At 38.1% G+C, this 25,790-nt stretch overlaps 2 protein-coding genes across 4 annotated transcripts in view; one reads left to right on the top strand and one right to left on the bottom strand.

Annotated features, from left to right (window-relative positions):
- Nucleotides 1–321: 321 nt before the first annotated feature.
- TRAPPC2 (trafficking protein particle complex subunit 2) lies at nt 322–6,518 on the bottom strand. 2 transcript variants are annotated; one of them, XM_084226185.1, is made up of 5 exons: nt 6,484–6,518; nt 5,545–5,655; nt 3,845–3,987; nt 3,006–3,093; nt 322–2,149 (listed from the first exon to the last, which is right to left on the bottom strand). In XM_084226185.1, the coding sequence occupies exons 2-5, from the start codon at nt 5,635–5,637 to the stop codon at nt 2,051–2,053; spliced, it is 423 nt and encodes a 140-aa protein (XP_084082311.1). In that variant the 5' UTR covers nt 5,638–5,655; nt 6,484–6,518; the 3' UTR covers nt 322–2,050. The 2 variants fall into 2 exon arrangements, with proteins under 2 accessions (XP_084082311.1, XP_084082312.1); XM_084226186.1 differs by lacking the exon at nt 6,484–6,518 and adding an exon at nt 6,140–6,159.
- Nucleotides 6,519–6,565: 47 nt separating this feature from the next.
- OFD1 (OFD1 centriole and centriolar satellite protein) overlaps nt 6,566–25,790 on the top strand; it is a 29,631-nt gene continuing 10,406 nt past the window's right edge. Inside the window, exons 1-16 of one of the 2 annotated variants that reach the window (XM_084200903.1) lie at nt 6,566–6,669; nt 6,798–6,899; nt 8,756–8,956; nt 9,734–9,802; nt 9,888–9,915; nt 10,678–10,785; nt 11,451–11,587; nt 13,606–13,779; nt 15,681–15,787; nt 16,663–16,782; nt 19,207–19,280; nt 19,939–20,030; nt 20,173–20,362; nt 20,995–21,125; nt 21,496–21,607; nt 23,068–23,670. In XM_084200903.1, the coding sequence (XP_084057029.1) occupies nt 6,804–6,899; nt 8,756–8,956; nt 9,734–9,802; nt 9,888–9,915; nt 10,678–10,785; nt 11,451–11,587; nt 13,606–13,779; nt 15,681–15,787; nt 16,663–16,782; nt 19,207–19,280; nt 19,939–20,030; nt 20,173–20,362; nt 20,995–21,125; nt 21,496–21,607; nt 23,068–23,670 (2,242 nt within the window). In that variant the 5' untranslated portion in view covers nt 6,566–6,669; nt 6,798–6,803. The remainder of the gene's footprint in view (nt 6,670–6,797; nt 6,900–8,755; nt 8,957–9,733; nt 9,803–9,887; nt 9,916–10,677; nt 10,786–11,450; nt 11,588–13,605; nt 13,780–15,680; nt 15,788–16,662; nt 16,783–19,206; nt 19,281–19,938; nt 20,031–20,172; nt 20,363–20,994; nt 21,126–21,495; nt 21,608–23,067; nt 23,671–25,790) is intronic. The other variant, XM_084200904.1, reaches the window with a different exon arrangement.

Below are 25,790 nucleotides of genomic sequence, written 5' to 3'. Positions count from 1 at the left end.
CAAGTGTTTGTCCATGTACAGAGAACTTGGAGCTACCTCACCAAGGCCTTTAGAGTTCTGTCACAAGACTATCCTGAACCACAAACTCTAGGACAAAGGTGATGAGTTAGGACATAATTCTTCCATTCCTGTGCCAGTAACAGTCTGTTTTCATAAAGCCTAGGTGGACCTGAGTCTGCATTTCCCATCTACAATTCCTATATTCAGAGGAAAGAGGGAAAGATGTAGGGGAGGCACAAGAACAGGCAGGCACCATTTGGCTAACTGCCTTCAGAAATCAGGCAAGAAAGAAAATGCTTTCATTTTACTTAATGTCCTACTGCAGCAGCAAATGCAATTATAAAAACTCTAGCTTCTAAAAGTGGTAGAAACTGTTAGCACTAATCCTTCATATTTGCCAAGCCTTTTCTTCCTGCTAAGTATATGATTATTTAATTAAAGTATTTCCTCAGTGAATCCAGACGTCATGCTACAGGGGAGGAGGCAGAAAATAACTGCAGCTCAGTGGCTCCTTATCACACGATCAAGAATGCTTTACCTCAAGTGTGTTTGTTATTTCCATGTATACAGAAAAAAAAAATTGATTTATATAGAATTACATGACATTATCAAAGTGCTGTACAATGCAGTTTGTATGCAAAAACATTGCAAAGACAGGTATTCCCATCTTCACTGACCACCCCACCAGGTACTGTTACTGTGGTTATCTAGTTTTCTTCAAAATCACTTAAAGTATACTCAACAGGCATGCATACTACAACATTTCATCTTTTATTTTGAGTAAATATGTTCATTTTTCTCATAGAACATTTTACAGTGACAACTTAGCAGTAAGTGCAGAAATGATGACTGACTATACACTTACAGCCTACAGATGTGGCCCCCTTGATTATACAGACTATGCAAAATACTTCTTAGAATAGCATGTCACTTCCTTTGGAAATTATTTTTCAGACATTGAAAAAAAAAGTACAAGATAGCTTATACAGATTTGCTGCAAAAAGAAACAGAATACTTAAGATTGTAAATCCAAGCAAAGTATTAAGTACACATATGCCAAATGATCTATTTAAAAATTACTGGTCTGGAATGATGTTAAGTTTTGCAAAACGGTTCCTAAAATATTTTACAGTGGAATAGGAGCCAGACAGTCCAAATAATGCCTTTCTTGAAACCTCAACAAATACAGTGTCATGGTGCAAAGATCGTCCTCTAAATTTATTTACAAAATGAAAGTTTCAGCAGTTGAAGAAATAATGGGAAAAAAACAGTGGGTTTAAACATGTAAATTTAGTTTGGGTTTTTTTCATGACTAAATTAGAATTAATATCAGGGCAGATCTGGCTATTCTGGTCTATTTCATTTATTGATGCAACACTGCAGCTAAATGTGCATTGCACTAAACATGTGGAAAATTTGAAATGAGACACTTTTAAACTCTGGGGGTTTTCCTCAAAATTTCTTGATGTACTAGAGACAGCTTTTCTGATTTTCCATTTTTTATTCAGCAGTTTATATACATAAAAATAAACATCAATAAATAGAGGCTTGATTTACTACCACAGAGTGTAATCTTAGTCTGGTTAGTCTTCAGAGTGAGCTCTCTACTGAAGGAATACAACTAGGAAAGTTTATAATAAAATTAAACACTTAGGCCAAACAGTCAATAGTTCCCTTTTGCTCATATTAAACCAGTTGACTGGTGACATCTTTTGCATTTAGGTCTGATTTCCTCCCACCCTGTGTCAGAGGCATATGCTTTGCACATGCATTAACACATCTCAGTTTCTTCCTTTGTACCTCTGCAGCCTCTGACAGTTTAAAACTTTATTTTCATATCACATAAAAGGAAACTTCTTGAGATACACCTTTTTTTAACCAGAGAAGTTTGGCTGTTCTTATCTATATCAGCAAAAGAAAAAACTGCTTCAGCATCCAATTAGTCAGTCTTCAGAAGATGAGTATAAAACATGCAGGAGACTAACCAGACGAAGTACAGTTCAAACAATCAGGAAAGTAGGAAAAGCACTCACTCAGGAGATTTATTTATTCAGCTTAAAAGGTGTTTCTTCCCAAGGAACTGGACTTTCCTTTCAAAGGCAGTGGATCGAATAGGAGTATTGAGTTCATAAAATGGATTCATTGCAAACTGGGGAAAGAAGGAAAAACCCATCAGTAAGCACAATGCTCAGCCCTGGAAAATGTCACTTCAGGTGACATCTACTACTAGCTTTCAGCCTATTTATGTCACTAACAACACAGAGCTTCTTAACAGTCCTTGCTTTCCAGGCCCTTGCATTCTCTCCATACATGTGCAGAGCCATCCCATAGCACCAGCTCCTCAGAACAAACCCATCACACTGGTGGAAATTAGGACAATTTGAGTGCCTGTGGGAGGCTGAGATGGTGATGCTTCCCACGACTGTTTGCCATGACCCTGTCTAGTGGAAGTACCACCAGGATTTGGGAACAAGGGCTATGTGTTCCGAGAGCAAAGCTAGTGGGCTCTGTAGAAGAGTCCTCTCATTATCATCATTAATGATACCATACTACCACAAAATGCATCACAAGAAGTTGCCCCACAAGTCCTCTGTTGCCCAGAGAAGCTGTTGATTCCTCACTCCTGGAGTTGTTCAAGGCCAGGTTGGATTGGGCTTTGACCAATCTGGTCTAGTGGAAGGTGTCACTGCCCATGGCAAAGAAGTTGTAGATGTTTTTTAAAGTCCCTTCCTACCCAAACCATTCTAACCTATTCTACAAAAAAACCACTGGACTAAAGGGAAGAAGTCTAAAAGAGCACAGTTTATAACAATTTCAAAAAACCTATTTTGTGTAATGGAAAATACAGCCTTTGTGTCATACATTACCAGCTCTGGCTGATGTGGACTGCACAGGTGCTTATACTGGCCCCCAAGAGAAAACACGCTAATGCAGCTGGGCCTGAGCACAAACAGCAGAACACGCTTAAAAGTAGTGCAGCAAGACCATAAAAAATGATTTCTTACCTTTATATACAACTCATATACATCAGTAAAGAAGTTCTTAATTCCATCTTCTTGCCTTACATCATGAAGCATTAAAAATCTCATATGTACAGTAATTAAGGAGAAAAAAACTTTTACAAAGAAAAGAGACATTATCCTGAGATAAGCATTTACATCTAATTCAACATATACCTAAAATTTTTACCTGTACAAGAAATAGCAGTGACTCATAGGAGGAAGCATTTTAAAAAGTAATTGAAGCAATTAAATTTGGAAAGATTTACCTTTATATTATAACATCCCCCTATTTGAAAATAATCACCTCTCTATCCAAGGTTTCTATTTCAGAACAATGTAATTCTGAATGTGGATGATGCTCCCTGGACCTCAGCCATGTGCCCCTAAAGTTAAAATGTATTCAATGTTACTTGCTATGTGTAACAAATGTTTCTCAACAAACAGTTTCAGGACTACCCATACATAGTATCAAGCCTCGGCAGTGCATTTTCACCATTGGAGTTACTGATGCCAGGCATGTTCACCGCCACTTCTCCTCTCCAGCACGGTCAAAGGGGTAGGAACAGAGATCATACAAGCTTGCTTAGAGCCCCTCATACCTCTTTACTCCATGTACCACATTTCATTATGCTATTTTGGCTCCTACAAAGGTGAAAATCCACCTTTCCAACTGTTCCAGTTGCTGTGCCTCCCAATATAGTTCTTCCTGAAGCTGATGACTCTAACAATAATAGCAAATAGCCAGAGAAATCTGTTCCAAACTCACTTCAACTAACTTACCTCTTTCTGGGAAAAGGGTTTTCTTACATAAATATAAGGAAAGAGAATAGGGAAGGATATGTCCAGCTGTGACAAAAGCAGAAACAAACCATTCATTAAACTTGTCCACAGTTTTCAAGTACATGTTGTTGGAAAGCCACATGTTCTCATCCACGAGGTCGAGAGCAGCATGGGCAATGAACTGGTTGAGATGGCGATGATCATCCTAATGCATTTCCAGAAGACAGCGGATTAGTAATTCAGTGAAAGGAATGAAATACAGTCATTTGCTCCAATTGCTACAGAACCAATGTTCAATGTTACATATACCCTGCTTTTCTGTCACATGTGTCATCCTGTAATTCAATGAAACTAGCATATGTTTTCATGATATTTGGTTTCAAGGGAGAAAAAAGATCATAACAAAAAGATCATCACAGACCCAGTCCTGAGAGCAACAAAATCAGTAAAGCCTGTATTACATCTCAGGAATCAACTCAAGCATGAATTCTTTTGTTTACTGATGGGCAAATTCCTACTGCTAACTTATTCCCCAACAGAGGTCCTTGTATGTTTTTTTCTCTTCTTTACAGACATCTGTTTTTGTGATATTTACATAGCATACATAAAATGTAGCATTTTCTGGGCTATAACATTTCAGTCAATGTAACCCATGGGTCAATGATAAAATCACCTAAAGATTCTGTTTTTCTCATGTTGATTACCTAGAAATAGGATTGTTTTATTGGTTTTGGGGTCTTTTTTTTTCTGCAACTAGTATTAAATATATGCCTGCAGATGTAAACTGCATCTCCTCCTATAATAAACACAAGTTCACAGTGTTTGGCCTGTGTACTTTGTAGGCAATCTAGAACACCAGAGGACATCTGTCAAGAAGAGATACAGGACAAAACCACACTGGAAGCTTTTATTAGGCTGGAAAAGTGAGCAGTTTTGTACTGTTTCTCATAGTAACAGGATGCTGTTACTGCCACTCTCACCTCTCAGGTTTTCCCTGCAATCAGCTTTTACATATCCTCACACAAAGTCTAGTCTGAGTAGCCTTATTTATGATCTTTCATGGGACATTAGTTCAAAATACAGATGATGCCATGCAGTTCCAATCAGTGACATCACATACTTCCATTTTTGGATACACTCCCAGATACATGCCCTTTTATTCTGAAATCTATTTTTCCTCTGATGTAATGCCACTTACAGATAGATTTGTTCTTTTCCCACTGGAAACTATTATTATTGAGTAGTATTACATTTATCACATTTTCAAAGTCTTTATTTATCAATATAATTTTTTAGCTTTCCTTACTTAAAAGCAAGTATGACTAATGTAGATGATTTAAAAATTGGGTATTTTATAGCATAAAGAATAAAGGACTCACTAGAGCTTTCAAATTTATGTTTCTTACTTTACCTTATTACTGTATATAAATATCTTAAAAGTAAGTGGCATTAAACAATGAACAGCTACTATAAAACCTCTGCACACTAAGAGAAATTACCAAAGCAAAACTAAGATATATATTCTATAACATACAACAGGGAATATATAAGGAAGCTGTGTTTTGTGAAGAACTGGTATAATCTGGCAAAGATTTTTAAGAGACTTGAGAACTCCAGAGCTCTACTCCCTTTGACAAAATTTCTGTTTAATAAACCCCAGAAAACAATTGATACTTCTTTTAACAACAATGCCGGTCATGCTTCTAATACACTGTAAAATTACAAAAGAGTCACAGGAGTGTCACAGGGGGAAAAAACACACCTTTGACTCTACTTTTCCAGGAGGCAGAAATTCCATTTCAAATATGGGATTATCATGATGACCAACTATCACGAAGTAGAAACTTCCAGACATTCTTCAAAACAATGCTCCCTACAAGAAAAAACAAAAATGCTGATGAGCCTATATGCAAACTCTTAATCCATGTAGAAGAGCTCCTAAAAATCAGCCAATGTGCTCCCATCCATATTTACAAGAGGCCAAAGAGAGATAAACATTTAAGTATGCACATCAAGAGGATGGAGCCGAGCTCTTCTTGGTGCAGCCACCCACCAGGATGAAAAACAACGGGCAGGAACTGATGCCCGGGAAGTTCCACCAGGACACGAGGAAGAACTTATTGCTGTATGTGTGACTGAGCACTGGAACAGCCTGTCCAGAAAGCCTGGAGTTATTCCAGAACCGTCTGGACACAATTCTGTGCCCTGTGCTCCAGGATGACCCTGTCTGAGCAGGCTGGGCCAGATGCCTGTGTTCCCTCCCAACCCGACAGATTCCGGGGGAGCCGGAGAGCATCCTTGGGAAGCGGGCCTGGAAGTGAACCTAGGTACCTAAAACCGACGCCTGCCCTGCTCACCGATGGTTTACCCCCCGGGAGCCCCCAGTCACGGCGATGCCAGGCCATAACGCGCAGCACCCGCCTCCGAGGAACCTCCTCGCCTGTCTCTCCCCGGGCCCCGCTCGCAGGCGGCAGAAGGGGAAGGGCGGCAGGCGGCGGGCGCCGCCTCCTCCCTGGGACGGTCCCACGGCTCCAGCCCCGGGCGCTCCAGAGGTACCCGGCAAGGCCGACCCGTCCCGCCGCCCCCCGGGGGGAAGGCCCGGACTCCGCGGGGCTGCCGTCCCCAGGGGGGCCCGCGGCACAGGGGGAGAGGAAGGCGGGCAGGGAGAAGGAGCCCCGGCCCGCAGGGTCCCGCCGCCTACCCTGCGCCGCGCCCCGTCCGCCGCCCGCCCGCCCGCGGCCGCCGGAAGCGCCGCGCCGCGCCCGCCCCATCCGGCGCCACCGTGACGCCTCAGCGGCCGCCGCAGCGCGCCCGGAGCGGCCCTGCCCTGCCCCGCCGTGCCCTGCCCCGCCGTGCCCGGCCCCGCTCCCGGCCCCGGCGCCCTCCCGTGGGTAGCAGGAGGCTGCCCGGGAAAGCCCGAGCGGGCCGAGGGGAGGCGGCGGGAGCGCTCGGTGTCTCGCTGGCTGTGGGTCTCGCTGCGAGTCAGTAATGCCCCTTTTTGTTTCGGTGTCGTAGGGCAGGATGGCATCGGTTGAAAAGGAGACACTGTCCCAGGAGGAGCTCCGGAAAAGGCTGTATCAGACTTTTAAGAGCCGAGGCGTACTGGACACACTTAAGGTGTGCTTTGTTTTCAGCGGGTGCTGCCTGTGCTCTCTGTGCTGCTTTAACATAGAGAGCCCTAAAAGCCGTGCCGAGCACAAGCGTCTTGCTCTCTCCACGAAGTATTATTTTTGCCACAACTCAATTATTATTTGGGGGGGTGGGGTGTATTGTGTTTGGGGGTTTTCCCCCCATTTTCGAGTTTCTTCCTAAACAGAATGGCCTTTCATTATGCCTTGGCCTCGGAGTGTTTTTCAAGAAGGTTAAAAGCCTGCTTTAGGTCTTTGAAAATACACATACTTGAAAAAAGGAGTCCGGCAGGGGAGAGAAGAATAAATTAGAATATAAAATTGGAAAGGATCTCTCAGGTTACAGGGTGTTTATTACCTATGATAATTAAGCATGTTATATGAATAGTATAGGATGTGTTTATTACCTATGACAGTTAAGCGTGTTATATGAATAATACTTCTAAAATACTACATTCCCGTTTTAAAGCTATTTGAGCTGTTTTGTCCCTGTCTGCTCCTTCAGGAGAATGGATAGAAAAAAATCAAGACAGTATTTAAAAAATATCATTGATAATCCAATAGCTAAGAATTTCCTGTTCAGGACAATTGGTTTCTGCGTTACTGCTTTCCATACCAAGCTTGCAATGCTCGAACCATTTCTTGTTTGACTTAACATTCTATCAGATTACTTCGTATTTAAGTTCAATTTTCTGCTTTGTTTAACTTGTCTAGAAGGTTATTTCTGCCTTCCTTTTCTGTACTAGGGATAGGGATTTAGCCCTGTGCTGTCCACCTTCACTTTGCCACAAGATGTATAAGAGGTTGCTGTTCTTGGTTGTTTTTGAGACATTATGTCTGTTAAAGTTAGTTGAGACTGGACAAGTTCAGAAATTAGTAAGGAAAACAGTTTTTTTCAGTTGTGTTTGAAAGTTGGACTCAGTGATCCTTTCCAACTCAGAATATTCTGTAGTTCTGTAATTTTGTTGTCAGCCTAATTTCTCTTGAAGACCATGCTAAAATATCAGGCTGGTCTGATGATCTGGCTTTGTTAAGTTTTGGCAATTATTTTGGTCACATTTTTGGTAACACACCACCTCTTTATTCAGTTGTGTCCCTGTTGCATACCTGCTTTTGAAAGCTTAAAACACTATTTGTGCCATGATTTTTTCCTATAAACAATTTGTATAAACAACTTGAATAACTGTATAATGAAAATAATTTTTTCTTCCTTTCATGGAAGGGAGATCTTCTGATTTTAGGTTACTTTTTCCCCTCTATTGTAACTCCAGAACAGAATGCAAATAAATAATTTAAAAATGCCCTTTAGTTATTATTAGTGCTTGTAGGTCTCTTTGGTTAGTACTCTTTTGCTTCCCTACAAAATAATTGATATTAAAGACATTGAATTTTTTTGTTTATTTTGCAATGTACTTTTGTGATGGCATGAGTGGCTTCTTGATGTGAGACTCAAAAGAGGACCAGTGAGAGTTCCAAGAACACCTGAGATGGATGCCACATCAGGAGGGTATTATTAAAGCCAAAGGGAAGGAAAACAGGAGAGCAGTGATCTGAAAATGATGGTACAAGAGCAGTGTTTATGTGAGCTCTTGACTGGGAGCTTCTTTTTAGTCCTACGTTTGATACATTTTGAGGGAAAGTCAGAGTTCATTTTATCCACCATTAGAAAGTTTTGAAGAAGGGCAGGGCGTTCATAGTGCATTCCAGATTTTGCCAAAATTAGTCTGCCCTGTTCTGTTTGTAGGTTGTACAAGTAAAATGAGGCTCCCTGTGTATTTTGAAAAATTTAAACTCTCATTGAATTACATGAAAACTGTTAATACAATGGTTTTTTTTCTGGATTAGACACACCTCCGAAACCAGCTAATCCATGAACTCATGCACCCAATTTTGACTGGAGAGCTTCAGCCACAGATGGTTCCAAGTGAGGACAGTTCACTTTTGATCACTGCTTCCAACAGTTTGGTGGCAGATCACCTAGAGAGATGTGGCTACGAGTATTCACTTTCTGTTTTCTTTCCAGAAAGTGGATTAGAGAAGAAGAAGGTAAGTTCAGTGCTTTGCCTATTCCACGATGTGCAGTAGCTTTGTTCTCTGGAGGTTGTTGTAATATTCTAACAATTGGAAAGATCATTTTTTGTGATAGGAAATACAAACATAAGTACAGGTTCTGATTGTCTCCACAAAACATTCTGTCATTCAGGGTCATTTTCATGAATACTTTAGGCTGGCAGTACGCTAGTGGTGCTGTTCTGGAAGGGTGCAGCCACAATCTGGCTGTGTGGCAGAGCACTTGGGAAATGAACCTGATAGAAGTGTGTTTGACCATTGAATTCCCTGAAAATGTGGTTCCATGGGCAGTTCAAGCTGTTTTAACTGCGAAGTGTGGCTGAAAAGGGCAGTCCTTGCCTTCCCTTTGCTTCTCTGTAAGTGTGTGATAGGGTGAAGTTGTTTCTAACTGAAAATTAGTTTTTTTACCTGGTGAGTAGTTAATCATCATTTGGGTTGCTAAGCTCATCTGATCTGGATGATAAATCAAGAAAACAGACAAGGAAAGTAGCAAGCACATGTTGACAGTGGGGAGAGAACAAAACTCTTTTCACAGCTTCAGCTGATGATGGAGCTACATGCTGGCTGCTGTATGTCTGAAGTAGTGAAGATAAGTAAATGTAGAACAGCAGGCCTCTGAAAATGATTTGACAGGGAGTAAATAAATCTTTCACAAATTGAAAACATTTACAACTGTGAAATACTGTCATTTGCATACTTGAAATTATTTTAAATTTGTTAACCTTTTCCAACTGATGTTTATTTTCCCCAAAGCTGTGGACTGTGCAAGATCTTCTTCAATTAATGAGGATCAATCCAGAATCCAGTCTTTACAAATCACTGGTAAAGTTATTTTGAGTTTAAAAATAAGCTTAAATGATAGTGGTGATGAAAATAGGCTGGCTAAAACTTCTTTTCTTTCTTACAGACTTCAGGAACTCGGAAGAAACATAAAGGTACAAAATGTTTGCATGCAATACAGACAGAGATAATTGTGTTAGCTTAATTTTTATTAAGATTTAAGCAATAAAAAAAGCAGATTTCTTAAATGTGTGTTGGTATGGAATAATTTGGATTTAGTTGGATTTTGAAACTTGCAGTACACCAGGATGATTAATGTTATATTTCAGGATTATCCAGCTCATATTTGTGGATTAACTGTTGACATTTACTTATAAAATAAGTGACTTGAACATTAGAAATATGAGAAAAATCTGTAATCAGGTATTACATATAATGCTCTTTGGAGGCTTTTCATACTAACTTTGGAAAGCTCAGGTTTTGGGTTGTCTTTATAACACTGTGTTAGCCTGCAGAATATACTTCAAAAACTAGTTACAGATTTGATTTTCCATTGTATTATATAAGAACTAATTCTTATATCTGCATAACAAAACCTAGCTATACTGTATAACCTAAAGGAGCTTGATCTTCAAAACCCCCTGTTGCCTAATAATTAAGTACTAATAATCTTCACTCTCAACTGACTTTGGTGGTCAAGAGACATGGATGGGAGGAAAAGTTGCAAAAGGACAGCTTTTGCTGACTGAGATGGACTGCATTATGCTTATAATAAAACTATAATTGTTCACTAGTATTGATTTTTACTGAAATACTTGTTCTTTCTGTAAATCAAATGGGTTTTCTCGTACATTGAAAATTGCTTTAATTACAAATCTGTTTGATTTACTAATTACTAATCTATTGGATCTTGCTAGGTTTCCTTATGCAAATTTTAATTGGACTCACTGAACATCATCTAAACAGGGAAACTCACAACACAGAAACACAGACCACCTCAGTGCCTCCTTACAGGGAGTCTCTTGGTAAGTATAATCAAGTCTCCCCAGATATTTTCATACTGGTATATGGTATGGCTTTATGTACACTGCATTAATATGTTACTTTGTTACTTACTCAAATGCAGCCTAAAGTTGCAATGAGTAAAGGTCATGTCTGTCACTAGAACATGGAATTTCTAAATTTTCTTAAAATAAGGCAAGGTCAGGATAGGATTTTTTTTTAAATGACTTGTGTGTTTCCTTAGGCATTCAGCTAAGACCTATGACAAATGGACTGTAAATGTTATGTGTTGGAATATGTTCCGAAGAGCAGAATTGTAAATGTGTGCCCTCTTTCTGTGAGCAAGTTAGGCATAGACTGGGAGTCCTTGAATGTTTAATATGCATGCTGTTATTAATATATTAATACAAAAAAGCTGCAGGTTGCGTACAAAAGGAAATTCTTGTCCACCCATGGTAAAGAGGATGAATGACTTTGTAATACCACAAATAGTACCTAAACAGCCTATAGATATATAAAGCAGATAAATGGCATTTCTGTGCTGCCTCTGCTTTTGTGCTGTGTCTTTCTAGGATAGTGCTGTTTGAATAAGCTGAGGAATGTCCTACAGAGTGAGATTCCTGCAGTCTTGGTAAAGTAACTGCAGCGAATGCTTTTAAATTATGATGGATGTGTTGCTTTTTTATAGCTGAGAAGCTTCAGCTGATTGATGAACAATTTGCAGACTCCTATCCTCAACATCAGAAATATGAATCTTTAGAAGTAAAACTTAATGAATATAGAAAAGAAATAGAGAAGCAGCTTCAAGAAGAAATGCATCAAAAGGTATAACTCTGGTTTATGAATTTGCAGGAGACATTAACTTTGACTTTACATATTGTAAACATTTCATACTTAAGGCAAATTGAAAAAAATCTAATACTTAGTAACAACAAGCACAGAAGGCTAAATTAATCCAATATCTGTTGTTAATTTGATGATATAACATGTACATTTGTCATCCCCCTTTTTTGCTAAGTGTGCACAGAATGTTAAGCTTTGTATTCTGATGTTAATTTGTAACGTAACATTTACTTGCTCTGGTTGTCTTAATTTGGTAAATTTTATCTGCTATTTGATTCTTTTGTTTTATGGAGAAATGTTTATCCCACAATTTTAATTTTCCTTCCCAGTTAAGATTTTGATGCTTGAATTTCAGTATTGGGCATAGCAACTGAGAGGTGTGAATTGCTGTTGTGTAGCTTGACAGATCATTAATTTTTAATACTGATGAGAATTTGCATTCTATTTCAAAACATTGCACAGAAACACTAAAGTCATAAGACAGAATTATGAATAATTTCTGACCTATTTTCTTCCTATAATTGAAGACAGCTTTTTTAGAGAATTTTCCTTCATTTTGGAAATAAGATTAAAATTTTGTCACATAATCCTTTGATAATCCTTCTGTCTGAAAAATGGAGCAGAGGGAATATTTTATTTAAATATGTCTTTTTTCTTTTCTATAAATTTTGGTGAAGATCGTCTGTTTATTTAGGTAGAAAAAAGTAAATCAACTGTATTTCATTTCAATATATTTTTCATTAATTTCTGTGATGATCAGTCATTCATTGGGATGTAAAGATGATTATTTGATAATCAGAATTTTTCCACACACTTTTAAAGGCACTCAGTGTAGTAATCATTTATTTAGCCAGACAAGTAGAAAGATGGAGAGTTAAACCTCTCTTTTACCATCATTCTTCATTTAGCCTTTATTCCCCAACTGGCTCTGTCTTTTTTAGTTTGTAAAACATGTTAATTGGTGTGTTAAGTTTGTATCAGTTTAAGCAAACCAGTTGTAACAAAGGACATGGGAATCTCTTCTAAATTCAATTGGCTTTACATTAATTCCTTAGCAACATGAAGTGAATTACTGTAAGGTATTTCTAATCAAATTTCTATATATACAGGTCATGCTGTATCGTCTCACTATTTCTTTAATTTTTCACAAAATTTGTGGCCACACACCTGAGTTGCTTGATCAGACATTCCTACTCTGCCTTCTCCACTCTTTAATCCTTTCTCACAATTTTTCTGTCATTCTCTTGATTCTTTTGCTCAGTTTTTCCTCACATTTTTTGTCTTGCATGCTTGCTTTCAATTTTTTTCCAAATTTTTATTGTAGTTCTTTATAATCCCATTTGCTTTCACTTATATTGTCCTTCACATGCTGTATGGAGTCATGTTCCCAATGATTCTTCTGTGCAGTTGCAAGATTTGTACTTTCCTGTTTATGGGCATTTACTTTTTTTCAATTGTGCTTAGAAGTTAGTGAATTGGGATTCTCTTTTTGTAATCCTCTTTAGATAAGTTACATGTTCTGCATTTTTTTACATTTCTGGCACTTCTTTTGTGTCCAGGTGAATTACTGTGGTTTCTGAGCAATTCAGGGTGTGGGTCTGTTTCTGCCATTTCTTGAATCACTAGAATGACAAGTGGTTCTTTGGGAAAGGGACTAGAATAAAGACAGCATCGGAAGAGGAGTAAAAGACTGTGGCCATTCCTTAATTCCAAGCAGAGTATCACTCCTGCAGTGCATTTTTCTTCATAGGCTTCTGTTCTGCTCTTGTCTAAAGCTGATAGTTTTGTGTAAGATCTGCTTTGGGATAAGCACATGAAAACTATGTGAGATGTGCAGATAGTATGTGCTGCTAAGTTACTTCTATCATGGTAATTATTTATTATCAATTTCTTTTTTCCTAACAAAAATTTCAAGGTGAAATTTAGAATTGTCTTAGGAGGAATTGTCTTTTTTGATTTGAAGATGACCCTATTTAACCCTCTCCTACTTTATGTAAAAGCTTCAACATTTTAAAGAAGTTGAAATAGCAAAGATTAAAATGGAGGAGAAAGTGCAGACCCAGAAAGAAATCTCTGAGCTGCGCCATGAGTTAGAGAGGATGCATCAAGCAAAGTCTGAAGCCTTGATTTCTCGTGAAAAGAATGCTATTGAGAGGCTTCAAAAGCAACAAGAGGTAAAGTTCCAAATATTTTTTTCCTAAGCTATTGCAAAATGATTCAGTGAGTTGATTAGACTGTTCTTTTATCTTTGGGAGATTTATCTTCAGATCTTACTTGGCTGATTAGGGAAAACTTAGAATTCACATTTGTTCTTATAAATGCATTTAGCAACTGCAAGAATGAGTATGGTTAAACATCTAAGAGAGATGGCTGGAAAAGAGACAGTTCTGCAAGCTGGGATCTAAATGTAATAAATACTTTTAAATCTGTTTTAATAATTTTGCCTAATTCAGATCACAGGGGTTTTTTTCACAGAAAGTTGAACATAGCTTTTAGTTACACTTTTAAGTTCTTTTAGCTGCTCAAGAGACTCTAACCTAAATGGAATAAATAGCTCATATGGTACAGATATGCTCTTCCTGTTTGGATTTATATATTGACTGTTATTAATAACCACCATCTTTACTCTAAGCTAGCATCTCATTTCATTTTTTTGAACACTTTTGTGTGTACTCCTCTGGGCTCTTAACTCTTGGTGCTTTGCCAGGGTAGTAACTGTTACTACAGTACACAATAATTGGTGTGTGGTTCTCAACTGCTTATCCAATCTCAAGCTGTTACTTCTCAGTTTTTGAAAGAATAGTTTGTTTGCTCTTCTGTTGCCTGTTTGCCTTGCCACCTCCCTGCTAACTGCAATAGAACTTCATATCCAAATAATAGTCATCCACAAATGCTAACTGTATTTTTGCTTTGGTGTGGTGGCATTATGGTTTTGTCTCTTTTTGTTTTTCCCTGAGAACATGTGGTATTGGTTAACAAAGCAGCTGTGCAGGGGTCTATATAAATTACTATAATATTAAATATTTTATCACCATGCCATGAATTTATTTCATGGTTATGTACTTTAAAGCTGACAAGAAAACATCTGTGTTATGCTATCAGTCTTCTTCTGTGGGCGTGAAATTAATTCAGTAATTAAAAAAAACCCTACCAATGACTAGATCAATGTATTTTGTATAAATATTTGATTTCTCTTGTCAGCTTATGCACTAACTGAGAGCCTTGTTTCAGTTACCTGGGGATTCTTTTAACAGAGTTCAGGTATATTTACATTAATGATGTCAGGTCATTTAACCCTTCACTATGATGACTTCAGGTCTAGGAAATGTGGTTTTGAGAAACTGGTCTACTTTTTGTACCAGGAGCAGCAGCTAAATTTGTCAGCACTGTCAAATGCACATGGCTTTCAAAGTTGATAGAAGGGTCCATATGGCAAAACCACAATTTTCTTCTTAGACTTTTTTTTTGTTTTCCTGAGAGAATTAATGTCTTTTGTGCTTAAGGGCAAAAAAAGCCGTTATTATTAATATGAATATATGTGGGTTTTGATGTTAATATGTTCATCACTTGGAGAATCCCTCTTACAATTTTTTATGAGTTCTGTAAATTAAACTGCAAAAACTGAAAGGCTGTTGGTTTACTCAGTTTTAGTCTTAAGTCAGGTTTTATCAGTGGGTTTTGGTATTTGTTTCTTCAACTATGTTTTTTTGAAGAATATACAAAACTTGTTTATTAAAAAAAGTCAAGTGTTGGAACATGTTTATTCTGCAATTTAAAAAAAAAGATGTTTCCTTTTTCTTGAGTTTTAATCAGTGCTATTTCTTAAAGGAAGTATGTTTATGGGTAGGCAGAAGTGACTCCATCTAAAACATTTTTACTCTGAGTGAAAGTAGAAATTTAAAAAAGATAGTTCAAATTGAATCCAAATGTTATTTCATGTAATGACTATATAAATAGTATTTAAGGGAGTAAGATCAGTCAGTTCCTGAAGAAGATCCTTTAACGTTTGAGTGTGTTAGACAGTAAATGAAGTTTTACAGTGAAGTAAAACTAAGGATAATGTTTTGTGGTGCAGATAGAAGCAAAGGAAGTGTATGCTCAGAGACAAAGCCTGTTGAAAGATATTGAAGCCATAAGGACCAGGGAGGCAGAACTGAAGCAAAGGATGGAGGCATTTGAAATGTAAGTTGCTATAGGATATGTACAATGCTAAATTATGCTTCTGCAAAACTTGCCTCAAGATGTTTCTGCTTCTGTGATGTTGAAGTAGATTATATATCCTAGAAGTTTACATTTTGAGCAGTACTGTATACTGTCTCTATTAGCAGGGATACCCCATACAAAAAGATGTTTCTGGTTTTTTTTCTATTCCACCTCATCCAACCTAAACAGTTCAGCGTTGCTTTGCAGGCAAGGAAGCAGGTGTTTACTTCAAGTGCTTAAATTAAAAAAGTCAAACCCCCAGACAACACAGTATGTAACCCTAACACTCATAAAATCTTCACATGAATATTTTGCCTATTAGTCCTATGTTTTGGGGTTGATTTTTTAAAAATTATTTGTCCTTAGCAAGATCCATTTTCTTTAGTTAAATAAAAAAAAGTAACTAATCCATTTTTGGCCAAACTTTCAATACTACTTAATGTTACTTTGTCATCTGTTTTTCATAGTGAAATGAGTATCCTGCTAACAAAAACTTGGGGTTTTCTGTCAACCCAGCAGAGGGTGCTGATAGAATAGCATGCTCAGCTATTTAGCTATTCAGCTCTTTCCTCTGAAGTGTGTTTGCTGTGGGAAACTGAGCCAGGGTTAACCCGGGATAGCTGCATAATTGATTGGTACTGAATTTTAAATAGGGCAATTTAGTTTTGTCACATCACCATGTTCTTAATGAACTACAGTGACAGTCTGATGATGATTTCAAATTGCAACAGTATTCCAAACAAGCACATTGCCCTTTGATGTCTATAAATGTTATTTTGAAAAAGAAGCAGAATCCCAAACTAAAACTTTAACTTTATAACTGGTCATTGTCTGTATATTTCTGGATATTTCAGCACCCAGAAAGTTCAGGAGGAGAAAAACAAAGCTATAGAAGATGCACTTCGGCGTCGTGAGGTTGCTGTGAAGAGCATAGAGGAGACATATGAGCAAAAGCTGAAGACAGAGCTCTTAAAGTAATTTTTTTTTTTGTCTTTAATAGGACACATAATATTTCCTATGAAAAGAGAATAATAAATCCTAGAGAATTTATTTTGAAAAGCGTAGCAAAGCAAGGACTTTGAAAATGTGCATTTATGTTTTTGTTTTAGTGTTACTGAATCTTTTACTTTACTGCTTAGCTATTTGCTAGTAAGTTTACTATAGAAAATAATTATCTTTTGGTTATAGGTTGTATTGTTGCTGCAGTTTAAATTCTGTGTCAATATCTGGAAAAGAGATCTGACATTAGCTTGTATATTTAGACAAGAGGATCTGAAGCAGTATTAGTTATTTCCTTTGACCACAGTTAAAAGAAGTGAGCATTTTATGTATGCAGAAGAGGCATGAAGGGGAAATCAGCATTAAAGAGATGTTACACGTTTCTTGGAAAAGGGGTGAGAGGCATACAGAGAAAATATCCCCATTGTACAGACAGACTGGCTCTTAGCTTTGCTCCTTCCCAGTTTTGAAGAGGGATTCTGTGATACAGATCTCTCTCTTGTTGGTTACCTTCTGTTTGAACCTAGTCTTAAGGCATTGGCAGTCATCTGTGGCATCTTTTGGGATGTTGCAGTGGGTATATCCAAACTTTACTATAGCACTTCCTTGTAGTACCTTGGTCACCTGAAGGGTTCCTCGATATTTCAATGCAGACAAGAGCTCTTGGCATGTCGTGAACCTGTCTCACTTAGGCAGCTAAAGCAAGTAACTGATGAATCATTACTTTTTATTGCAAGCCAGTGAGCAGTATTATCTGTGGTTTTAGGTCTTTAAATTAAAGAGCAAAGATGTTGATAGTAGGTTTTGGTAAAAATAATCCCTCGGCATTTGATGATTTTTTTAGAGATCAGTGAAATGCAACTAATTGACTTACCTTACAGCTAGTTACAAATAGTGGTTGCAAAGTCCTTTAAGTACATAAGGAGAAGCAAAGCATTTTAAGCATAAACTGCTGCTTTGCTTATTTTATCAACATACAGAATATTTTAAGGCATGCTGCAGGTGCTCAGAAAGACAAAATCCATATCCTTTTGTCCCAAATTATTGATGAAAAGTATTAAAGAACTACTGTTTCTTTTACAGAAGTAGTGATGCTTGCTAGCAAATCAATCTTCTTATTTTTGCAGTAAGCATTAAATCCCATTTTTGGGAGAAGGATCTGAGTGGTCTGGACCATTTGCACAGATGCAGGAAAATGGATTTGGCTATAGCTGAAACAATTTATAATTATGTCCCAGTCATGTAGAATGCTGAGCTTTCTTAGCTCCTGTAAATTCCAGTTCAATGGAACAGCACTGTTGGATAACTATTGGGCTATGAATAATGGTGTACCTGGGCAGTGCTCAGAGTCTGGCTGGTGACTGGTGGTGTGCAGAGAATCCCTGGGGCCAGTTCTGGGGCCCTTATTGTCCAACACCTTCATCTGGATATGGGCATAGGGCATCCTCAGCTTTGAACATGAGGCTTAATTAAGAGGAATCATTTCCACAGTGAATGACAGAGTTTTAGTTCAGGCAGATTTTGACAAGGTGGGAATCATGCCAGTGCAAATCTTAGGAATTTTAACAAGGAAAATGGCAAAGCTCAGTGCTTGGGGCAGAATAGCCCTATGAGGTTGTATAAATGGGAAAAATAGTTGACTGAGGAGCTGCATTTCTGAAGAGGAGGTGGATGAGTTACAGTGAATGCCAGGTTGATTATGAGCCAGCAGCATGCTCTGACAAATAAGGCAAAACAGTATGATGGGTAAGATTAGAAGCAGCATGGCCAGCAGACTGAGGGAACTTACTGTCCCTTGAAAGGTACTGGGGAAAGCTATGCTGGGAATGCCATGCCCAGATTTGGACTCCCCAGTTCAAAAAAGTCATGAAGAAACTGGAAAGGGCTTGGTGAAGTCTTCCAGGATAGTCCATTTGAATTGGATTCTCAAATGTGATCTCTGAGTTCATATGGAAGGGGATTGAAAGTTATGGCTTGGGAGATTTAGCTTGGACATAAGGAAAAAATCTACTGGGAGAGTAGTGCAGCATTTGTACAGATCATCCAGGATAATATATGTCCTTTGAGGTTTTCAAGACTTGGCTTGGAAGAGCCACATCTGCCCTGCTGTACAGGTGGCAATAGTCTGGCTTTTTGAGGAGGTAGTTGAATGAGATGATTGGCAGGACCCTTTCCAACCATTTTGGTGGCTCTGTGATAGTTAATTTTGTTAGTCAATAACTGTGGGATTGTAGTTTAGTTTGGGAAAGAATGGAATTTATACAAATGCCTGTGTACATGCATCCTTTGGGAATATATAATCCTTTATGTATGCACGCATGCATAAAGGATGTACACACATCCTTTGGGAATGGATGCACACATGTCCTTTGGGAATACATAATCCTTTTTGTTTCTAGATACCAGCTTGAATTGAAAGAAGAACACATAGCCAGAACCAATAAAGTTACTGAAGACGAGAAAAAAAATAAAGGTAACCATCTGTCTGAGATTGATAAAGTACCAGTTTATCTCCAGAGCTTTTACTGTCATGGCAAACCACTACTGCTCCTGAACAGTCCTGGTGTTCAGTGGTGTAAGGGACAGAAGAGCCATCAGAACGGGTGACATTCAGCAACAGTGGCAGTTCAGCAGCTTGTTGCTGTTCGAAATGCAGTGGGAATCATAAACTGCTGCTTTGCACAGAGGCTGCAAAGCATTCCTGGTTTTTCAGTGTCCCATTTCCTTTGGAAGTCCTACTGGCTCATTCAGGCTTTAACTGAACTCTGGTACTGTACCCTGGCACAGTTGCCAATTTCTACATTTGTTGTGCACAAAATGTTTAATTGGAGTTTGCGGAAGAGAGCAGAACAGATACCAGGGTTAGACTTTAAAGTTAGGGACGTGTAAGAAATGATGTATCACAGGCATATGAATTTGATTTACTTAATTCTAAATTAAGTGTATATGCATGTGTATACATTTGTATATACAGCATGATTTAGTTAATTTTGAAGGCGTGTGTATGACAGTCATTTTTATGTCTTAAATTGAATTTTGGGCTTAGCAGCTTAAAACTGTTTTCTGCTGATACAGTTTTTTACTAGAATACTCTACTAATTTTAATTCAGCATTTGTAATCCTCCCTGCAGAGAAAGCTATGCTTTTGCAAGAAGAAGCCATTGCTGTTAATTCAAAAAAGGAGGAACTCAAGCAAGCTGTATCACGTGCCAAAGAGCTTGAGGTAATTGTAAATATGAATTTAAAGAAGCCTGTATTCTAATTGGTGCAGTTCAGGTATGTTACAAATAAAACAAAAGTGAAATAAAAATAATTGTTGAGTAGTACAGCAGTTCATAAGCTTCTAAACTGTTCTTTGTCTGCAGCTGGACTTGGAGTCAGTGAAGGCCCAGGTTCTGTTGGTAAATAAACAGAATCATTTGTTGACAGAAAAACTGAAAGAGGTATCAGACTATCCTTTGCTAAAGGAGGAAAAAGTGGAGCTCCAAGTGCAGAATAAAGTACTTAGGCAACAGTTGGATGAGACTCGGAGTGAGAACCAGCATCTTCGAGACAGTCAGTGTGAATTATTTAGTTATTTTCTTGTTTATGTTTCTCTACAAGTATTTGTTTAGAAGTAAAGTTTCATTAAAATGCTTTCTTTATATTGTGTTTGCTAGTGTTTGCATATAATTGAGCAATCCTTGGCAAAAGTTTATTTTCTTTTCTATGTCTGTATGGGGGAAATCCTGAATTAAGTGGTAGCTGTAATTTGGAAGGGATATCCCTTTCACCCTTTGAAAAAGGCAGTGCAATATTTCTAACCACTGCATTATTATGGTTAAACATGGTAAAAGAACATGGCATTGTTATTGAAGTGCTTGCCTGACTACAGTAATGAATACAAAGTATTTTTAATGTGCCTTTCAGATTACAGGAGAGTAGAGATATGTGTGCAGTTATGTAAGATAAGGATATGTATTTTTCTTCCAGCGTAGGGATAGTCTCGGTCTAGTAAAGGACTACACCAACAAAAATTTTGGTCCTTTGTAAAAGGAAGAAGAAAAATATCCCCAAGTACTTATTCAGACAAAGCCTTGTTATGTTCCTAAAATCTTATCAGCTTTCCGTGTTCACGTGATATCGTGTAGCAAAGTGCACACTTGTTATTCTTTGTCTGAGTGCCTGGTGTTTCCCTTTTGGGGTAGAGCTGTCCCAGCCCTCGCCTGAGTACCTGGCCTGCCAAGTGGAGCTGAGGAGAGTGGAGCATTCTATGAAGGTGGTGCTGGATGAATATGAAAGTCATAAGCATATGTTGGAAAAACAGTTACAAAGTGAGGTAAATTATTATTTCAAAATTCTTTGAATCTTTTCTTCTTTCTGTGATCTCTTTCACAATTACCCATCTGCCTGTGCAGCCCATTTGGCATGCAGTTACAAGGATTGTTTGTACTGTGCTTATTTTTATGTATATAACTCTAAAGAAAGCGACATATCACCACAGCAAAAGCTACCAAAAAATAAAACCAACCCAACATTACCAAGTCTTATTGAGTCACCAAATTGTCAGTGCTGACTTTCAGTAGGATACTAGGTGTATATGATCTGACTGGGCCTGAAAAACATTTAGAAACTAAGTATTCAGCCAGTTGAGATTATTATTCTTGTTTGAATTACGCTGGTTTTGTTTTTCTCTTGATTTCCTATAGATTGAGCGTTGTGCCCAGTTAAAGGCCCAGCTGTTAGACTCTGAAGCTACTGTCAGGAAGTTAAATATGCAGGTTGAAGAACTGAAACTGCAAGTGAAGCAAACACAGGCAGGTTTGTATCTTACACCAGAGCAGTCCTTTATGAAGGACAAGTGAAAGAAGTTCCAGAAGCTTAAAAAACCTGCAGGTGTGTAGAACCAACACATCACCAGGGAGCAGATTTTAAAGTTTAAAATCAAAATCTATTTAAAGTCCAGTTTAAAAAGGAGACTAATTTTAAACTCCTTTCAGAAAACAAACCTAGCAGAGGAAGAAAAATACTCCTCCCTGAAGATTTGCATTTTTTTATTGTCTGTTTTTCCTCAGTATAAGGCCATTAATGTTTGCTGATAACATAAACAACATTTTCCAGCAGGCAAGTTGTGTTTTAATGTGTTTTGATTCTTGAGTGTTTATAATAAAAATAATCCATTTGAAATTTTATTTTGTACCTCAGAAATTTAAGTCTAACTCTTAAACAGATTTAGTCAAGTCTAACTTTTGCCTAACTTATGCTTAACTTATCTTGTAAGGGCATTAGAAACAGGAGCACTTACATAAAGCAATTCAATCTGCTGAAGAAATGTTCTTTTAAAGATGCCTGTCTGTCAGTTTGTTAATATCAAGTATTATAAATAAAAGAGTTAGTATGTGTATTTAGTGTAAAAATACGGAATTCAGTTCTGCAATGATTATAGATTGCATACATGTTGTCTCATAGCTCAGTATATGCAGTACTATACATTTCATACTATTCACTAGACTTACATGTACATTTATGGTGCACATATTGGTACCATTTCGAATTGGAAATTTGTTATATGAAAATAGCAAATATATTTTTTAATTGAATGACTGAAAGTACTCTAGGAACTTTCATTTTACATCAGAGTTAATGAAGTCATTGAAGAACCGTTTGTGTAGAATAAAAACAAGGCTGTAAATTTGCTGAAAGACAGAGCAGATTGGTCTTTTCAGCTTGTTGAGGCATGCAAGTGTATCAAAGCTGGCTGCCCCAAAACATTCAATTTAACTGACAATTTTAGAGTACTTTTAATGAAAAAAAAAAACTAAAACAAAACATTTCTTATGTCCTGTGTTGTTTTTCTCCAAAATTATTTTTTGATTTAAATAAAGGGAAACTGAAAACTTGTGGCATGCCCTGTGTTCCTTAGACTTTACCAGCATGATTAGATATAGCATGTCTAAAGTGGTAATGTTTTCATGTTTATTTATTTACTTAAATATAATTTAAAAAATAACATTGTGGAGTACATACTTAACAGTGGTTTTACGTGGAAGAATTATATATTTAAAAACTAGCAGTGGTAATTTGCAACTTTGAAGCTGCATTAAAAATACATTTAAATCCATTTCAATTAAACTATTAAATTCTCAAAATGTAAGCCAATTGCGTGGTAGAATAATTTTGATCAAATTGGAATTTAAATGCCATGTTTTACTCTTTTTGCTTTGCTGTGGGTCTCCCTCTCTGTTTGGTGTCACTCACTTCCTCTTGTTGCTGCCGTTTAGCTCTGGAGAATGAGGTGTACCGGAACCCAAAGCCGTCGCTCGTCGACCGCTCCGTCCTTGACTTCCTCGGGGACAGGGCGGGGGACAGGCTGGTGCCCCACGACCTTTACGTGGACGGTGTGTTCCCGAGGAAGGGGATGGCCAGCACCGTGCCAGGGCCCGGCTGTCACCCGCAGCTGCAGCCGCGCGGCGCCTCCCCGGACTCTGACCTGGAGTGCGTCGCGCAGGCCCGGGCCAGGGTGAAGGAGCTGGAGAAGGAGGCCGAGTACTTGGAAGAAGCCTACAGGAGTTATCAACACAGGGTCATGCTGAATGCGGCTGCAAGCAGAACACCGAGCAAGATGCAGCCTCCTTTAATTCTGCAGTGTCCTCTTAGTAGCAGCCCTTTGACTACCCAGCAGGAACTGCTGGAGCATAATCCCAGCTGCCCACATTCCCCTCTGGGCAGTCCAAGAGGTGAGGAACACATCAAAAGAACTGGGCAGGCCGGTATCTTTAAAACTCCCTTTACGCCACCACGCAGAGGAGCATCTTCAAGGCGCCTTTCTTCCACTCCTGTTTCCAAACCGAAGAAAGACCTCAGTAACAAGAAAATTCCAGATGGTAAGTCTCAATGGGGTACAGTCATGGGTTTTACTTACTGTTCCTCTTGTGCTCTGGGAACAGAGAGATTTAGCAGTGTTAGTCATGGACTCATTATTTGCTAAGATGCAGGAGAAGTCAGGAGATGTGGTTTTGCAGGAGATAGAATATACCAGCTGCTTGGAGTATTGCTTCTTCCTGGAAACAAGTACCGGAGAACTATGTTGAGGGATCGTAAACATGCTCTAGGGAGCTTTCAAGAGAAGACTACACCATATAAATCCCTACAGGTGTAACTTTATGATATACAGAGTTTAATTCAAAACTTGCTATTAAGTATAACTTTGAACATTAATTGTAGTTTCTTAACCCTCCTCTATTTCTAACCTTTCATTTAACTGTTGTAGTTGAAGTGTGTGGCAGAAGATGTCTTTGGCTTCTCGTAAATCGAGTTCCAGTCTGAAAGGTCCAGATTCCTTTTGTTTGTTCATTTTGTGTGACATCTTTATAAAATACTCCTCAGCAATTGTAAGGAGGAAGGACCTAGTTTTGAAAATTTTTCATTTGCTATTAATATCACAGTTTCTAATAATTGCTTAGTCTTTTTTTTTTTTTAAGGACAGTACTCAAAAAACCAAGCAAAATAGAAACAAAATAGAACAAAAAGTAAAAAAACCCCTGTTGTTTCAAATCTGCAGTACATCTGCTTCTTGAGTGATGCAATTTTTTTCACCCTGGCTTGAAGTGGATTTAATACTATTAAAAAAGAGACAATAACAAAAAAAAAAAAAGATAATGATCAGCTGCTCCATGAAGGAAGGTTAAATACAAGGGCAGCTTCATTTGGAAGAAAGATGGCTGTGGGAAATCCAGAAAACAATGAGCGATGTGAAGAAGGTGAAAAGGGATCAACTGATTACTGTATCACAGACCCCAGAATCCCCTGACATTGAATGGAAACAAAATTAAAAGCTTTTTCATACCATGAGTAAGCCATGTAATTCATTGCTTCTGTGAGAACAATTATAGATGCAGGAATACAGCTTCTCTGTCAGGGTGATCCAAGAAAGCATTTATTGAAGAAAGGTTGGGATGGGTGTTTCCAGCAGTACGATACAAGAATTCTCCTTTTTCAATTTTAGTTTAGTTTTCTTTGGTAATGGGTGGTGTTAGAAGCAGGTTGCAGATGCTGATTGATTGTGACTGTCCCTGCATTTCTGCATGTAGAGTATCATACTCTTAGATGTTACCAAAAACATCTTTCCTGTTGTAAGTTGTCTCTGTCAGCTTCTATATAAAATACCCACAGACTATTTGTTTAGCACTGCACACAGACAAAATATTTCATAATACTGGGGTTTTGTTGAAAAATTATGAAATGTTAAAACTATAGTTGTGTTCATAAACTGAACAATCTGTCCTGTCTTCGTACTTTTCAGAAGCTAGTTACAGGGTGGTAGATCTCTTTTTTTTCCCATTGGATCTGTTCTTTGCTTAATGCACAGAACTGGTTCTGGAGAGGAGTAAGAATTGAAAAACAAAGGAGTGCATTACCTGACTCAGGAGTTACAGAAATAGAGTGGTTGGAGTGTAGGAAACCAGGCTGAAGCTGGGTGATAGGATATTAAGGTTAGCTTCAATGCTGTTTAGTGGGATTTGTCAGCTTCCAGATTGCTTCCCCACCGAGATGTCACTTCTCTCTCATGAGTCTTCTGAGGAGTGCTTTTATACTCATGTACATGTATTATTCTTTCCTGCTAGAGATGGCTGAAGCACCAGGTGTGGTTTTGCTAGAAAACTCTTAAAAGTCATTCTGGAAGCTTCTGTGGAGCTTTTTAGTGCTGTTGGAAATACCAGTTCTGAAAAACTAAGTAAATGTAAAGAGGTAGAAGATACTATGCATGTGAGTCTGAGATTTGTTTTTTCCTTTAAGTGAGGTTAAGTGCAGCTCAGTTGTCGGCACCTGTCTCTGGAGAATGAAAGGAAGAAGTATGTTCTCCTCTAAAATACTTCCAGTTGGCAGATCCAACAGCTGTTCTACTGCATAATCTGCAAGTGGAAGGATTATGCAGTATTTTATTTTCCTTTAAACTGGCTCATGCATTTGACTGTTTACCTTCCTAGGTCCATGCACAATGAAC

This window comes from Fringilla coelebs (genome assembly GCF_963513975.1).
Source record: "Fringilla coelebs genome assembly, chromosome: 2".
Taxonomy (NCBI): Eukaryota; Metazoa; Chordata; class Aves; order Passeriformes; family Fringillidae; genus Fringilla; species Fringilla coelebs.
The sequence above is the reverse complement of the archived record's forward strand: the minus strand, read 5'-3'. Positions and strand labels throughout refer to the sequence as shown.

Coding starts and splice junctions, on each gene's coding strand:
- TRAPPC2 (XM_084226185.1), bottom strand. CDS start 5,637: ATGTCTGGAAGTTTCTACTTCGTGATAGTTGGTCATCATGATAATCCC. Junction 3,988..5,544: donor CTGGAAAAGTAGAGTCAAAG/GTGTGTTTTTTC, acceptor GAAATGCATTAG/GATGATCATCGCCATCTCAA. Junction 3,094..3,844: donor TCTGCTTTTGTCACAGCTGG/ACATATCCTTCC, acceptor CTTAATTACTGT/ACATATGAGATTTTTAATGC.